The sequence below is a fragment of the Dermochelys coriacea genome, chromosome 6, assembly GCF_009764565.3.
Source record: "Dermochelys coriacea isolate rDerCor1 chromosome 6, rDerCor1.pri.v4, whole genome shotgun sequence".
Classification (NCBI taxonomy): domain Eukaryota; kingdom Metazoa; phylum Chordata; order Testudines; family Dermochelyidae; genus Dermochelys; species Dermochelys coriacea.
In genome coordinates this window covers 63,789,919-63,805,004 of record NC_050073.1, presented here as the reverse complement: position 1 = coordinate 63,805,004, position 15,086 = coordinate 63,789,919, and the positions used below count along the sequence as shown (strand labels likewise).

At 37.4% G+C, this 15,086-nt stretch overlaps 1 protein-coding gene across 6 annotated transcripts in view; it reads right to left on the bottom strand.

Annotated features, from left to right (window-relative positions):
- The window catches only part of UBR1 (ubiquitin protein ligase E3 component n-recognin 1), a 158,709-nt gene that overhangs the window by 104,719 nt on the left and 38,904 nt on the right, over positions 1–15,086 (bottom strand). For all 6 annotated transcript variants that reach the window (XR_006282337.1, XR_006282338.1, XM_038407956.2 and 3 more), the window contains exons 7-16: positions 14,121–14,183; positions 13,497–13,620; positions 12,125–12,232; positions 10,877–10,965; positions 9,133–9,231; positions 7,367–7,524; positions 4,750–4,849; positions 4,332–4,460; positions 3,026–3,206; positions 935–996 (exon numbers count right to left, since the gene is read on the bottom strand). Coding sequence is in view for 4 of the 6 variants with exons in the window: in XM_038407956.2 (XP_038263884.1) it covers positions 935–996; positions 3,026–3,206; positions 4,332–4,460; positions 4,750–4,849; positions 7,367–7,524; positions 9,133–9,231; positions 10,877–10,965; positions 12,125–12,232; positions 13,497–13,620; positions 14,121–14,183 (1,113 nt within the window). In the remaining 2 variants the exon portion in view is untranslated. The remainder of the gene's footprint in view (positions 1–934; positions 997–3,025; positions 3,207–4,331; positions 4,461–4,749; positions 4,850–7,366; positions 7,525–9,132; positions 9,232–10,876; positions 10,966–12,124; positions 12,233–13,496; positions 13,621–14,120; positions 14,184–15,086) is intronic.

Below are 15,086 nucleotides of genomic sequence, written 5' to 3'. Positions count from 1 at the left end.
TCTAGGGGTACAAATTTAAGAACACTGAGGGAAAAAGTCTTGTTCAAAACATATCACAGATATCATCTCTTGAGAAAGAGAACAGTTTGGACTCAAGTCCAAACAATAAGTTGGAGTCACAACAGGAGCACATTGTAATGTTATACAGAAAACCTGGGATTAGACGTCATCTAGTGAATTTTAAGCTGGTACAGACAGAACAGTTGACAGGTGGGATATTATTATTTTTCAGGGAACAAGTTAACCACAGAGGTTTTAGCACTCTCTCTTGAACACTAGTAATACCTCTAAAGCAGGGATCTCAAACTCAAATTACTATGAGAGCCACATGAGGACTAGTACATTGGCCCGAGAGCAGCATCACTGACACCCCGCCCCCACTCCACCCCTTCCATAAGGCCCCACCCCCGCCTCTTCCAACTCCTTCCCCAAAGTCCCCACCCCAACTCCGCCCCCTCCCTGCCCCATTCCAACCCCTTCCTCAAATCCCTGCCCATGCCCTGGCTCTTCCCCTGAGCGCACAACTCCCCACTCCTCCCCCCTCCCTCCTGGAAAGTGCTAAGCGCCGCCAGGAAGCACCTGGAGGAGCAGGGACATGGCATGTGGGGGGAGGAGGGGTGCACATGGGTGAGGGGAGCTTGTCGGCTGCAGCAAATAACTCCCCATGTGTTTGAGACCCCTGCTCTAAAAGTAAGGTTGTATGTCCTTCCCTTCCTATAATGTTGATTTAGTGCAGAAGATTCCTAGGGAGTGCTCTGGTATTTAAAAAGAAACCAAACCAACCATTTCTTTTTTCTGCACAGCAATTTGTTCTAGCAAACTATTAGAAATAGTGTTAAACCATCTTTTCTCTTCCCTCACTATTAAGATGCTCACCAGAAAGTAATTCAGCAATAAAAGCCAAACTCAGTTACCATCTGAAGCAGACACTTACAGAAGGCACAAATTCCTGCAGTCTTGAGATTGCTCCAGTCTTGCTTAATCGTACATGTAGGCCTATAGAACAAAGGGGAAAAAAGTCAACATAAATCAAAAGACAACCAAGTTGGCTTTTCAATCAGATTATAAATGCTAGACCAAAGTGTTGGAAAACTGAGACAAATTATAAGCAGCGTTTGCTAAATAGTATTTACAAACTTATGGTTTCTTGCTTAAGTGACAACCTGTAATCACATATTAAAATGTAACCAAGGGAGCATTCTCACTAAAGACTACAAGATCTGATACAAGTTGCCTTTGTGGCCGGTGCAGTGACAAGAAACAGTTTAGGAACAGCATCTGGTTTCATTTGGGCTTTAGGAAAAGCAGTAGCCACTCACTGCATAGGTCCTTCATGTTCAACCTGAAAATCTGGACTGACATGAAAAATGGTTTGGGTTTTTTTGTTTTGGGGTTTGTTTGTTTTTTTTTTTGCGGGGGCGGGGGGGAAGATATGTTGATGGTAGTAAGATATAGGGCAGTGGTTGACACTGCTGAATTCTTTTTCCTTCTCTTCAGCTAGGCACTCTGCAGCATAGAGCTAAAGGGTGGTGATGGTCAAGAAGGATGTGTAGCTCTGCTGTTTGCATGCAACCTAAATGTAGGAAGAATCTTGCCTCAAAACTAAGACTAGGGTAAGCCTATTTGGCTTGTAAATCCTGTGATAAAGTTAAGACAGTACCAACGGTTGGTGCACAGATTGCCCTGCTGTCCCACAAAGTCTCTGTACGAGTTGATGAAGTTCCTCTTGACTTATGGGAAGTTGAAATCATCAAGGCCAATAGTGCCCCGGAATTTTACAATCCACGTAGATTATGATTATTCAGAGTTAGCCCAAAACTTCATGACTACCATGACCATAATGGGAGTATCCCAGGTAGCTGTCTGCAAACTCATGCAGAGTCTGCAGACCGATTGTGTGTGGCCAGCTGGTGTTTGGGTTAGAATAAGAGACTGCAGGATTGGATGTTATACATGCCATGGACTAATTACTGCCTCATGTGGTCTGAAGTCAGGGCTGCAGTTTCCCTGCACAGTGAGGGATCTGTTCTGAGGATCTTCCCTCAGGATTTAAGGAAGTGCTCTCATGAACAGAGTTCCATTCTCCTAAAATTCCCAGCTTTACATCTCCAGTTCATATGGTCCAGAGAATGCAATTAAGCATCTCTGTCAGTGTTTAGCAGCAAATGGGGAAAAGAAAGAAGTACATTAGCCAAGGCTCAGTCCAGAGAATGCCATGGTGATAAAGGTAGACTGGGGGAAGCAATATGGTTGTCTTAGATTTTCAATGGCTTTTAAATGATTACGTGCACCTAGCTTCCCCCACACCACTCTCCAGATTAGCGCCTGGACATTCCTCCATTTTAAGTGTGGACATAGCTACTGTAATCTTTGTCACTTCAAGATCAGCCTACTGCAGCATGCTCTACACAGGGCTATATCTTAAATATATTTTGAAACAAACTGCCATCCAAACCATCAAAAACCACCCTCTTTCTCTCCCCAAAAGACTCAGTGTCACAGCAACCTTATAGGAAAGAAGGCACCCTGACAAAAGAGGGTGCTGCAGAACGGGGAAAAAAAAATTATCCCCTCCTCCTTCCCACAGGCGAAAAGCAAGTTGCATTTACTCACTCTGCAGTTTCAAACTCAGGGTGGAGGGGATCAGAGCATTGCCTCTGAAAAAGTTCAAATCTCTGTTTTTAAAATCAGTAAAATTTGAAAAATCATTTCCTATGTAGTGAGTTTTCCCTCTCTTAAAAATATACTATAGTCACATGATTTATTCAATATACTTACTCTGGTGCTATAAAAAACATTAACTTGGGTAACAATTTCCAGAAAAACCACATTTAACTTTTAAACCTGTACAAAGCAATGGCTATTTTAACAAGTTTTATACTACTTTTCCACATTTCAACTATAAATACATTTTTGGACAATGCCAGAGATTAAACGACATACCTGAAGAATGACAAAGTGGATATGGAAGATGAAATTCCAATTACAAAAAGCAATTCAAAAAGTAAAGCATGTTGACTCTCACCTGCAAGCGTCCTGGACAGTGGCAGGTGTATGCTGACAGGATCTACTGACACTCTGTAACGTTTGCTTTCCAGAGTGTGGCCACATAACTGAAGCACTGTCTTCTCCCGTGAATGGCTACTTGTGCTGCACCTCATCACAGCAGTATGGCACTCTTTGTAAGCCTCCAGCAACAGGTCTTCCTAGAATCAAAAAGATTTTTATGCAGTTCATTAAACAAAACCCACACACAAATACACCCCTCATCCTCCTGCCATTTGTTTTCATAGTTTAACGAGGTCACTAAAAATCCATGACAGTTATTTCCTTATTCCTTAGTACGGGCCCATATAATAATATACATGTAGAAGGCTACAGAAAAAAAGTTTTGCCCTTGTTCGTTAGACCTATATATTAATCATTACTATTTACCTGCATAACTCCCCCCGCCACCCAAAAACATTTCATCAAAATTTTACAAGGAAAAATGTGAATTTCTATAAAATTTTTTGAATTTGACTGCCAAATCTGAAATGAAAAATTTCATTTCAAATCCACAATTCAAAGTAAAAATTGTCCATTTTGTTTTGACTTAAAAATCTCATTTGGTTTTGATTTTTGGAAACAGAAACATTGTGACTTTCCCATTTTCAGGTTTTGGATTCCTTCCTCTTCCTTTAATTTTTCATCCCCTTCCCTTCCTGCACCGCTAAATAAAAATCAGACAAATAGCGAAGGGCCCATATGTACTACATCTTTCAACGTACTCCAGTAGACTAATTTCCAAATTCCACTATTTGAGAAACTAATTCTTTCCTGACCTAATATGTTATGTTTCAACCTGAAGTGAGTTTAGTTTTAGTCGAGATATAAACCTGTGAGAAGAGGAGATTACAACAGAAATGCTTAACAGACTTCGCTACAGTGGTGTTTAATATCAGGTACACCTATAAACACATACAGATGATTATAAACTAGTGTCTAAATACAACTAGGTTCTTGTACCATACCTCTGTGATTATATTACTATCTAGAAGAGGAATGGGACTCTTTTTTTTTTTTTTTTTTGGCAGAAACTCCAAGTCTCTGCAGGCCTGAAATTTCCTTTCAAACAAACAAGTAGTCAGGTAATCACGCCGTATGTATTTAGTAAAAGAACAAACTGCAGATTGTTAAAAAATAATCTGTTCATGGGTTGGTTTTTAAACAAAGGGAACTATAAAGGTTCTGTATTGTACAATAGTGCAGCTTTTCAGAAAAGCTTCTAGTTCACTAAACAATATACTCAACAGCCACATGCATAAGAACCACAAAAAGTATTTCCTTACATCACAGGCGCACCACTCTTGGAACATCAAAAGAATATTCTTCAGCTGCATCTGGATAGCAATGGCTGCTTCCCAATCTGGGTCCACCTCGATATGTTGACCAATCTGTCTCTGTATCTCCTCCATCCCCTGCAACAAAGAGCCCCATAGAATATTCACCAAGGTAAGCGATCAAATGCTTAAGCAACAGAAAACCCCATAAACAGAAGGAAAAACGTAGGCTGTTCACAGATGGCTAAAACAGGTATGGTGTTACATCTACCTCCACCCACGCAAGATACGGATTTAAGAATCTCTGATCTCAGTTTTGTGCCTGCAACATGAAGAACATTACCACAGAGAGTACTATGTGAACAGATGACAAATATTCCAATATCTTTGGAATGGCACGAGAAAAACATTATTAAATGTACTGTACCTGCATGCAAGTCAGAATTCTCAGGAAAGACCGGAATCCTTCCAAAAACCGTACTCTCAGTCTGTCTGTCCACACTGTAGGCTTAGTGATTAAGATATATCTGTCCCAAAAAATGGTATTGCTCATAGTTTAGGATTTTCTTTTGCCCACATTTATATCTAGAATGTTTTCAAATTCATTAGTCATTAGCATCATCACCATGTCACGCCACCATCCTTTATCTCAAAAACTCTCAGTAAGACTTCCCAAACTAGCAGAGGTAACAGCTACAGGGTTCCAGTGTTTGGAATTACTATAATTTGAATGCAAAGGTATTATAGGCTATAGGTATCTTACTCTTAAATTATTAATATTAATCCTGTGCATAAAAGTAACTTGGAATCTCTCAGAATTCAAAAGTACTATGCAAATGTAGAGTATTATGAAGTTTTGCCAGGTGTACTAGAATGGCAAGGATTAAAGAGTCAAATTTCCCAGACCACCTTACTGCAGGAGGTATACTTTTGTATTACTAGGTTTCTTATCCACAGAGCTAGTGTTTTAAAAAATGCACAAGGAAGAGGAGTTGTCAGGAAAATTTCATCAACATTTGTCACATTTGTTTTCCATTTAGACCTTTATATTTCTATGAGATATTCCAATTTTTGGTGAACTTTAACAATTTTTTTTTTAAACCAGCTCTAGTCATCCACTGTGCCACTTCAGATTTCTGAATAGAAACAACCCAGCCTATTTCACGGTCAATACAGGAAAAGATGTTTGTCCATATAATACTTTACTAGTGCTAAATTTCTCTTCATATAGTCTTCCCTAACTAAAAGACTTCTAAGACCTAACACTTTGTAGCTGCAAAGCTTTTTTGCAAGAACATATTATTTAGCTACACTTATTACCCATCCTCAATTATGGGAATATTTTATACTGAAATATAAAGTGAAGTGATAAGGCAGAGCCTGGAAGTATAGTTTAATAAATTTTGCAGTTTTGTACTTTTTAGTGAACTCAGGATCCATCACGGTCATCTGCACAGTTAATGTACTTTTGCCAAGTCTTTTGAACAAAGGCAGTGACAAGTGATTTAATCAGATACATTTTTTGCATCAATATTTTTATATTTAATTTTCATCTAATACCAACAACTGAAAATATGCCCTTTGCTTGACCTAGCACAATAGTTTCTAGAAACAAAACTAGTTAGGAGGAAGGCTTTTGAGGTTGCACATACAAGCAGCTAGAATAAAAACTACAGGATATGTTAGGAGTACCACCACTATCTGAGTTTAGGGAACTTTGACCTCATTCATTAAGCAGCTGTAACAGTATAAAAACTAGCATAAATAGCCACTCTTCATTTTGCTATTTTAGATTATGTCCTGAATTAAGTTTTGTACACTAAGAATCATACTGGATTTAAGCCTTCACTGCTTTCACCAGAAGAACTTCAGTAAAGAAACAAGATCCAACTCTCAGTGCACTCAGTAAGAATAATCTCATTAATTTTAAGGCAAGTTAGATCGGGCCTCGAAGTGAGATGTGTAACAAGGTTCTCAGTAAGTGGAACATTTTAAATAAAAAGGTGGGGTTTTTTTTGTTTTTTTGTTTTTTTTGCTAGAGAGACGAGGTTATACGTAGGGAAGTCCCTGCCACTGCAAGATTCATGGGCATAACATAATAGGTCATTTCTAGTATATATCTCACCATGTATGTAACCAAGCCTGATAAACCCAGTGTTTCCTGGAGATTCTCATTGCTTTACATAAAAGAAAAGGATTTTGGAGAACTTCTTGACTGATTTTCAGTTCACATTTTTCTTGCCTTTGTAACACTAACTTCTAAAACTTTAATATTCTTGGTTTTATGGTTAAAATAAAAATGAAGAAAAATATTTGCCATTCTAATAGTTTTATGAAAAAAATTCAAAGCAACTAACCCCCTTTAAATGTGCAAAAATGGTCTCACAGCAGTTTTTTCCATTAGCAGTGATCCACCAATTGTATCTTTCCATGGTCTACTTTCATCATTCTAACTGGTGATATCAATTTATTTCTGAACACAATACACTGTCATGGGTGTTTACAATTGGGATCATGCATGCGAATATATAGACAGTACCCAATGAGATTTAAATAACTAAAATCTCTTTGCTTACTTGCCCAATTATACTATTTTTAGTTTACATGACGCATAACTTAAACATACATAACAGAAACTTAAAGCATGCGTTTGTAACTTGTAGCCAAAATTTTCTGAACAAATTATGTTAAAGAATAGTCACAAAATTCTATCGACTACTGAACATCTACTCAATAGCCAGAAGTGTGGCATTAGATACATTAACAATGTAAAACTAATCCATCACCACTATATATCACTAATTCACAATTAGCATGACCGTTACCCCCACGACTAGCTGGCATTATCAGACACCATGAAATACCAGCGGAGCCATCTTATGAGGGCAAAATTAAAGATGTGTGTCCATTGGGTTTGTTGTAGTACTGCATTTTTTGCAGTTTCTTTTGATACTTTAAACTAGTTGGGATCTACTTTACAACAAGGTGACAAGGAAATCTGTTTGTGGAAGTTTTTCATACTCCCTCCTCAAATGTACACTTACTTGAGGTCACATATGACTGCATACACCCGACCCAGTTTGTCCTGGCTGTAACCCTGGAAGTTGAACTTGTCATTCTTGTCCATGTACCCTGGCAGCACTTCTAGTAGTGTCTCTGTGATGATGGTTATTACATTTTTCTCTTCAATAAGATGGCGTGCCTGTGTGGGAAATAGTGTTTCAACAATAGGAATCTGCCTGGCTGCAAGAATAGGAAGACATTCTCAACTCCTATTAATTCATAATTTGGATGTTCTCGACACTTGTGGCAAAGCGGTTTATAGTTTGCCAAACATTCTTTAGCTGAGCCACACTTGCAGTGAAGAGGATGGTGTCTAAAAATGTATAGTGCCATATTGCAGTTTTGACACCCTAGTACAGTACGTAATGCCAGGACCTGAACTATGAGACACTAAGTGAAAAAAAGAGTATCTTCAGCCTCTGACCAACTTCCATATCATTCTCTTCAGGGAAGTGAGATTCCCTTTTATCTGGGGACAAAGTCACCCAGTACAAGTCTTCTGTGATAGAAAGTTTGCCAAGGGACAAGACTGAGGCTGCTTTACGCTACTGTAATAGCAGTAATGCCAGGCAGTAGGACTCTAATGGTCCCATCACCTGAAAAGTGGACGCTGTGGCTGGCAGAGCGTGTGGCCAGAGAGGAGGGATGTGTGCCAGTTCAGTGGCTCCTACCAATGAATCTCCTGTAGGCAAGTTAGAGCTGGTGAGAGTTAAAACTCATGAAAACCTTCAGGAAAAAGGTGTGACCACAACACTGACTGCCTATGCCAAGGTGAATTCCCCCTTCTGCACAGGTGTAATCCCTCTCTGTGCCAGCTCTGTGAAATTTGGCTCATTTTCTGTATGCTGGTATTTTCATTTAGTGCCTGACTTGAAAGGCAAAACTGTAAAAGGGAAGAAAATGTGTTTGTGTCCTTTGTTTCTTTATGATGTATAAACACACAACCTCATTATTTTTACTTCAGAAATGTTACAAACATCAAATCATGTCTTCCTTTATTTATTTATTTATTTATTTAACTAGAGGAATAAAAAACTGGAGTGGGATCTCTCTCATTCTTCTGTTGAAGAGGGACCAGTGCCAACTCTTTTCACCCAGGGAATCTAAGTGTTTGGCAAGAGTCCAAGTTACACAGGTGTCCAAAACATTTGTTAACAAGCTAAACAAAAATCATTCATTTCAATTGATCATGCTGTACTTCCTTAATAGCTGCAGTTACAAACTACTAGCTCCCCAGTCATCTATAAAGACTTCCTTGAAAGACAAGATAGAAGAGATCTGAATTTCTAGTGTAAAAACCAAGCAGGAACTCTACCTTTGAAACACACACAGACACCTGCTCCCGCCTCCTGTCTTTTAGGGCTTCTTCATCCTTTTCTTCCCCCCAGATCTCCCCACACACACACACACTTTTTCCCCTCTGCAGGGAAAAAGGTAATCTTGCTATTTACATGAAAAGGTAATCTTGAGCTGCAGACTAAAAGAAATTTAGCTGATTTATAGAATGACCTTGTGCAGAATTCCATTTACTTGCATCCCTTCTCATTTCTGTGATGAATTTTCATATAAACTTCAGACAAAACAACAATTTACCCTTTTATTTTAGCAGAAATCTAAATACCCTTTTTGCTTTGGCTACAAATGTATGGAAACTGCCTACTAATTAAAGCAGCAGACTACAGATATGGTATCATGATAAACCACTCCATGATCATGATAGATTTACTGAGGTGCTGGCTATACGTACCAGAGTGGGTACAGTGAATATCTGAACTGAGAGTGCAGTCACTGAGATACTTCTATCATGGTCATCACTGATGTATTCTTTTTGCAATAGCTTGTAATACTGTGAAAAGGAAAACATTGGGAAAACTATTAACAGCTAAAGCTAACTCAAATTTAACTCAAAATTAATTCAATTTAATTTAATTTTCACTTGGAAGAAACACTACAGTTAAAACAGATGTCTATCACTCCCCAACAGCTCCAGATCAACACACATGAACTGCACAAAGCCCCATATCTAACAGAGCACTTAATGTGGTTAACTTTACACAAGAGTAGAACCACCGATTCTTCTTTAAAGTTAAGCACATGCTTAGATGCTTTGCCAGATGGAATCTAATTCCTTTATTTCCCACACTGCCATCCTTCTCCAATGAGGGAAAAACACACACACACACACACACACACACACACACAATAAAGAAGTCAGTCTCTTAGCTCTTGAAATTACAAGAATCATAAAATAGGTCTTTCTCCCCTCCACAAAACAGAATATAGACTGTTCTGTTGAAGAGCTGCCACCAAAAGCTCCAAGGATTCAGCATAATTCTTTCCCTTACATGTCCATTTCAAAGAGGAACACTGTCACTCTCATTTTTGACTCGTAATATAAGTGGATTGTGTCTGATAAAGAAATGTTCTGCTAGCCCTTACTTCATGTTTATTTCTCAAATACTGCATTATCTTTTTGAAAAAAAAAAATCAGATAGTTTACCCACTGCTTCAATGGTAGCAGAAATCTAGCAGCATGAAGTAAAGCTATGTATACACTGTGCTCATCACTGTTGCACATTAGCATCTACATCTACACGTCTAAAGCGGGGATTGAAGCAAGGACCTTGAAGTCTCATACTTTTTTGGCTGAGCTAGGAGAGTTGATAACGTGCTCCAAGTTGGAAGTTCATTAGTTTAAAATCAAAACAATTCTCCGTAGTTCTAAACTCAATACCAGAATGGCAAGTCTATGGCTTTTATCGTCCATTCCATTAGGTTATGGTTGAACTTGCACCTCATTTTAGATTAGAGAAAGATTGTTGGTTCTCTGGGCCAAATTGCCCAGCACCCATCTCAACTAGTGAATACAGCTTACAAGTTTTTTTTTTTGTGTGTTTTGTTTTATACTAATTTATATCCTTAAGTGTATACAGTATTGCTTCTCAGACACTTCAGCAACTTCTTTTAAGGTTGGAGCATGAAGAACTGTTTTGGACTCAATATCCACAGAACTTTACTGCTACAATGTGATAATGAGTAAGTTATACAGATGGACAGCACCTACACTGCATTTCTGTACAAACTGCAAGTTACCTTAAAACTGGTATCAGTACGGATGGGGGGGGGACGGGGGGGGGACTTTCTGAAATTAGGCTAGTGAACATGAAAAATATTTATAAGACACCATAAACAGATGGTTTTATGGGGTTATCAAGTCAATGTACATTTAAAGAGGGCATAAACATACCATGTATTCTCTGAGTAACCATTCCACTCATAAGTATCTTCCTCAATATATTTTAAAAATTAAAATATATTGTTAACTACAAGTTAAAATTCCATTGGCATGGAAGCACAAACAAGAAGAATTAAGAAGTGAAAGTCAGTTTAAGATTTCATCCATAATTTTTACTCTCCAGTTTTTTGCTGGTGACATCACTTGTTCAAAATTTATAACCACAATATGTAAGAAAATATGAACATCTAGTTACCTTCACAAATTCAATAGCAAAAAGTTTTTTGTACTCCATTTCCATGAAAAAACTGCTGAAAATAAGTTCATGAAGGATCTTCCTTGCCCCTGTGAAAATAATAAAATTTGTTTTACTCTTACTCCACTAAACACTATTTTTTGTTTTGTTTTTGTGCAGGAAAAGAGCAGGTGGAAAGAGAAGGAAACTCCATATCATTAGAAGTATTAACACAGTTACACATATACACATATAATCAACCCACTGGCAAGTAGCCTATTATTCGTTTTAACAACATTCATTAGGTAACTGCTTCAGAACTCTGGTAGATGCAGGAATCCACTTGTCCAACATGGCTCTGTTTCCCCCCAACCGCTTGGGACACAGTGAGCTCAACTTCCTTTTAGCTTTCTTTGAAAGCCAAGGAGCAAAGGTCTAAGACCAGTCTACATTCAATTTTTGTACCAATTACACTATATAGAATTTAGAAACAAATAAGCTAACATGCTGTGAACACCAATATACCTGTGTAACTGCATCCACATGACAGGATTACAACCAAACTATATTAGTTTCTAAACAGATAGTTAAATCAGTATAAGAATTGTATACAGACAGGTTTCTTTAAATCATCCAAGTCATGCATGTTAAGCTTTCTTAGCTTCGCTGTTTAAGGATAACAGATCCTCTGACATTTTGTGGTTTTACTTGGTTTGGAAACAGGAGGAATGTTCTAGTTCTGCAGGATTGCATCTCCATTTGTGAACTGTTTCTGGGCTCTTAAATCTTTTATGCCAATCAGGCATACCATTCTCTTCTCAGACACTTTCTACTCTGGTTATTTTGTATGGTATATCTTATCACTCTCAGTAATGAAGGTGCATCTTCCCTTTTGCCCTTTACTTAGCCGTTATAGATACGTATATAAACAATTATACTTATGTCACTGTAGCTGAAATGTTATCAGACCTTCTATTTTGTAACATTTTACATTTGAAAATTGAGAGCAGGTTTTCATATAGTCAAGTTACATTCTCAGAGTACATCCTCCAAATATGTAAATTTGAAAGGAAAGGAGGCAGACACGTAACAAAAACTCAGTCATATTCTTAAACTTCAGCTGCCCTAGAATTAAGAACTACATTAAAAAGACTTAACTTATACTACTATGGCTTCCATTTTAGGGCATTTATTTATTTAGCATATTTAACAAATATATTAAAGTGGATTGCAACTTCAGTTCAGAGTAACTTACATACACCCACCCACCTTTATGAAGTTTTGCATCCCAAAGCATCAACATGCTTATGAGGCAGGGCTTTTCAGAGTCAGCTTCCTCTTTGAGGCATATTTGACAGAAGATCTGGCGGAAGTCACCTAGAGAGAGAAGTACATTAGTTTGTGTAATGTCATTGAATAATCAAGGGGTCCACCCAACAAAATACAAGTCGGTTTAAGAGATAATTTCATAAAGAAATTACTTCTGGATTCTGATCTTAAAAACAAGATCACAGATCACTGACTAACCTTAATATTTCTACACAAGTGTGATCTCAGCATACCTTGTTGCTCTGCAGAATAACTTCCCTAATTTCCACTGAGCAGAGTTACCTACTTATGAGAGAAATTTAGGGAGTTGGGGAGGACTGACATTTCACTAGGAAGGGGGTCAAAACAGCCTTGCACAGAAAATTCTACACCAGATCTGAACACAGGTGGGCAGGCCAGGTTGGGATGTGACTTGATCTTTTCCAGCCCCTACACAGGGTACTCTTACAAAGTTGGATTACATAGGCTTTGTGTAAAATTCCAAAATGTCATCTTCTATTTCTTTAAAGATATTGATAAATTATTTGCAGAAGTAGGATGAATGTATGATAGCCATTTTTCTAAATCAAAAAGCATTGGTGAAAGAAGAAGTGGGTTATTTAATTAGGAAATGAGTCCTTATATTAGAGGTTTCTTACGTGCAGTGCAATTTTGCAATCATGAAGCAAAAACAGTGGGGATTTGATTCAGTTTAACAAGGACTAACCTAGCACCCACTTCTCTGAGAAGAGAAACGGGCCTATGAACGGATTTGTTGTTTTATTTTCTAAGCAACATTCTAAATTTGGAAAAATAAAGAGTCTGGAGCAGACTTGTGAGAGTCTTTTGTTAACACAGTCAGCCTTTGGGCCTCAGGGAGGAGAATCTGTGTTTTCAAAAAAACAAACAAACAATCTAACCATTTTCATTTTGAAGAATCTTGAAAAGAAACATTATTAGGACTGAAAGGAACAAGCAGCTGGCTTCTACTTCTGCAGCAAGACACTTTAAAGATCTCTTCTCCACACTCACTCTATGTAAAATTAGTCAATTAGGTTTGGAATGTTCCCCAAAAGAATCAGCACACAGACAGGAAAGCCACCTAAAGAGTCTCCGTGTGATGCTGGAGGTGGGGAAAGGAGGGGGACACACCATAACAGTTTGAGGGGTGAAGTGATGAAAAGACAGATATATTATTGCAAGGGAGAAATAGATTATTTATTTTAAGGGGAGAAAAATAGGAGTATTTTAAACAAGGGAATATCACATGTAGGGTACCTCTTGCTAAAGTTATGTCAGCCCATTATTGGAACAAAGTAAATTATATGCTTACTTGAATAGCTCATAAGTTTGTTCAACCAAGAACCAAGGCGCAAAGCAAATTTCTGATGAGCCATAACATCAGCATGCAGAACCTCCACATGAAGCGGTCGTTGGGAGACATTCTCAGAGTGCCTCTACAAGTCAGGTAAAAACAAGAAAATAAAGTTTGAAGGAGAGAAGGCCCAGAAGTTCTAATCTTCTTAACCCGTTCATGAACCCTCCTCTCACTTAAGCAAATTTTTGCTGCAGACACCTAAACCAGCTGACTCCCAATTTAGGACAGTGTTTAACACATGTATCTAACGTGACCAAAAGATGGTGGAATAAATTGTATTTCAAGGGGTTTAAAGAAAGATTATAAAAAAATCTGCATATATTAAGTTATAAAGATTACATAACAAAAATATAGACAGACAAATTGAGTGAGGTAATGTATTTTAATCGGACCAAATTCTGTTGGCGAAAGAGAGAAGCTTTTGAGTTTACACAGATTCTCTCTAATATCCTGGGACCAACACGGCTACATCATCACTGCAAATAACAAAAAAACAACAACAAAAAATACAAAGAACACCAAAATTTGTATTCCACTCTTTAAAAAAAAAAAAAAGTAATAAAGATTTCAGGAAGTTACCTTGATTTCTTCCTTTGCTTCCTGACAGGATACATAAGTTCCCTCTTTAACAGCCCTACGACCCTGTTTAAATAACAAGGAATTAAATAAGTGATGAATTAATAAAATATTGAAAAAAAAACAAATTTAAAAAAAGAAAGACACTTTGGCCAGATCCCTGCTAGGTGACATTATTCAAAATAAGCAGGCAGCACAAGGTAGCTGTGATGAGGAAACAGGTATCTGACTGCCAATTAATTTTATCTAAAAATTACTAAACAAAAATAATTCAATCAAGGTTGATAAGTGGAAAAAACAATAATTAAATAGATGGAATTAATAAATAGTTGTTTCTCATGAAATTAGTTCAGGGAAACCAAAATCAAAAGATGGAATTATTGATACAGACTATTCAGGAGACTATTATTTTAGTGGCAGGGGTTCTTTTAATGCACTAGGTGACGCCTCATAATCAACAATTATTTTCTTCAAAATTAAGAAAATATTTAAGTAACTAAAATAAAGAGAAAAAATCAATCAATAAGTATATAAAATGACAAGAGAAGATTAATACACAACTCAATCAGTAATGAATAGGCAAATGAGTTAAACATATAAAATAAAAAGGTAAATGAGTATTAAAGTATTAATACTTAAAATCAACTTGCAATTACTTATGTAATTGTAAAATGTAAGAGAAAAATCACAACAAAAATTGATTAAATATTGGCAAAACTTCTATCATAGAAGAATAAAACTCAAAGCTATAAGAATCAACAACCATGCTATTCAGTCATCTACTCGAGGCACTAAATATATCAATGGGTATTTGAACTTCTCTACATGATCAACTAAACCATGGCAAGCTGGGGATTGAATCTACCCGGACACTACTGTGAATGTGGTCTAACCGTCCATATGCATTCTGTTGATCTCTGTTAACAGTTTGTTAAAATGCTTTGAGCTGCGTTCCAATGAACGGTTAAC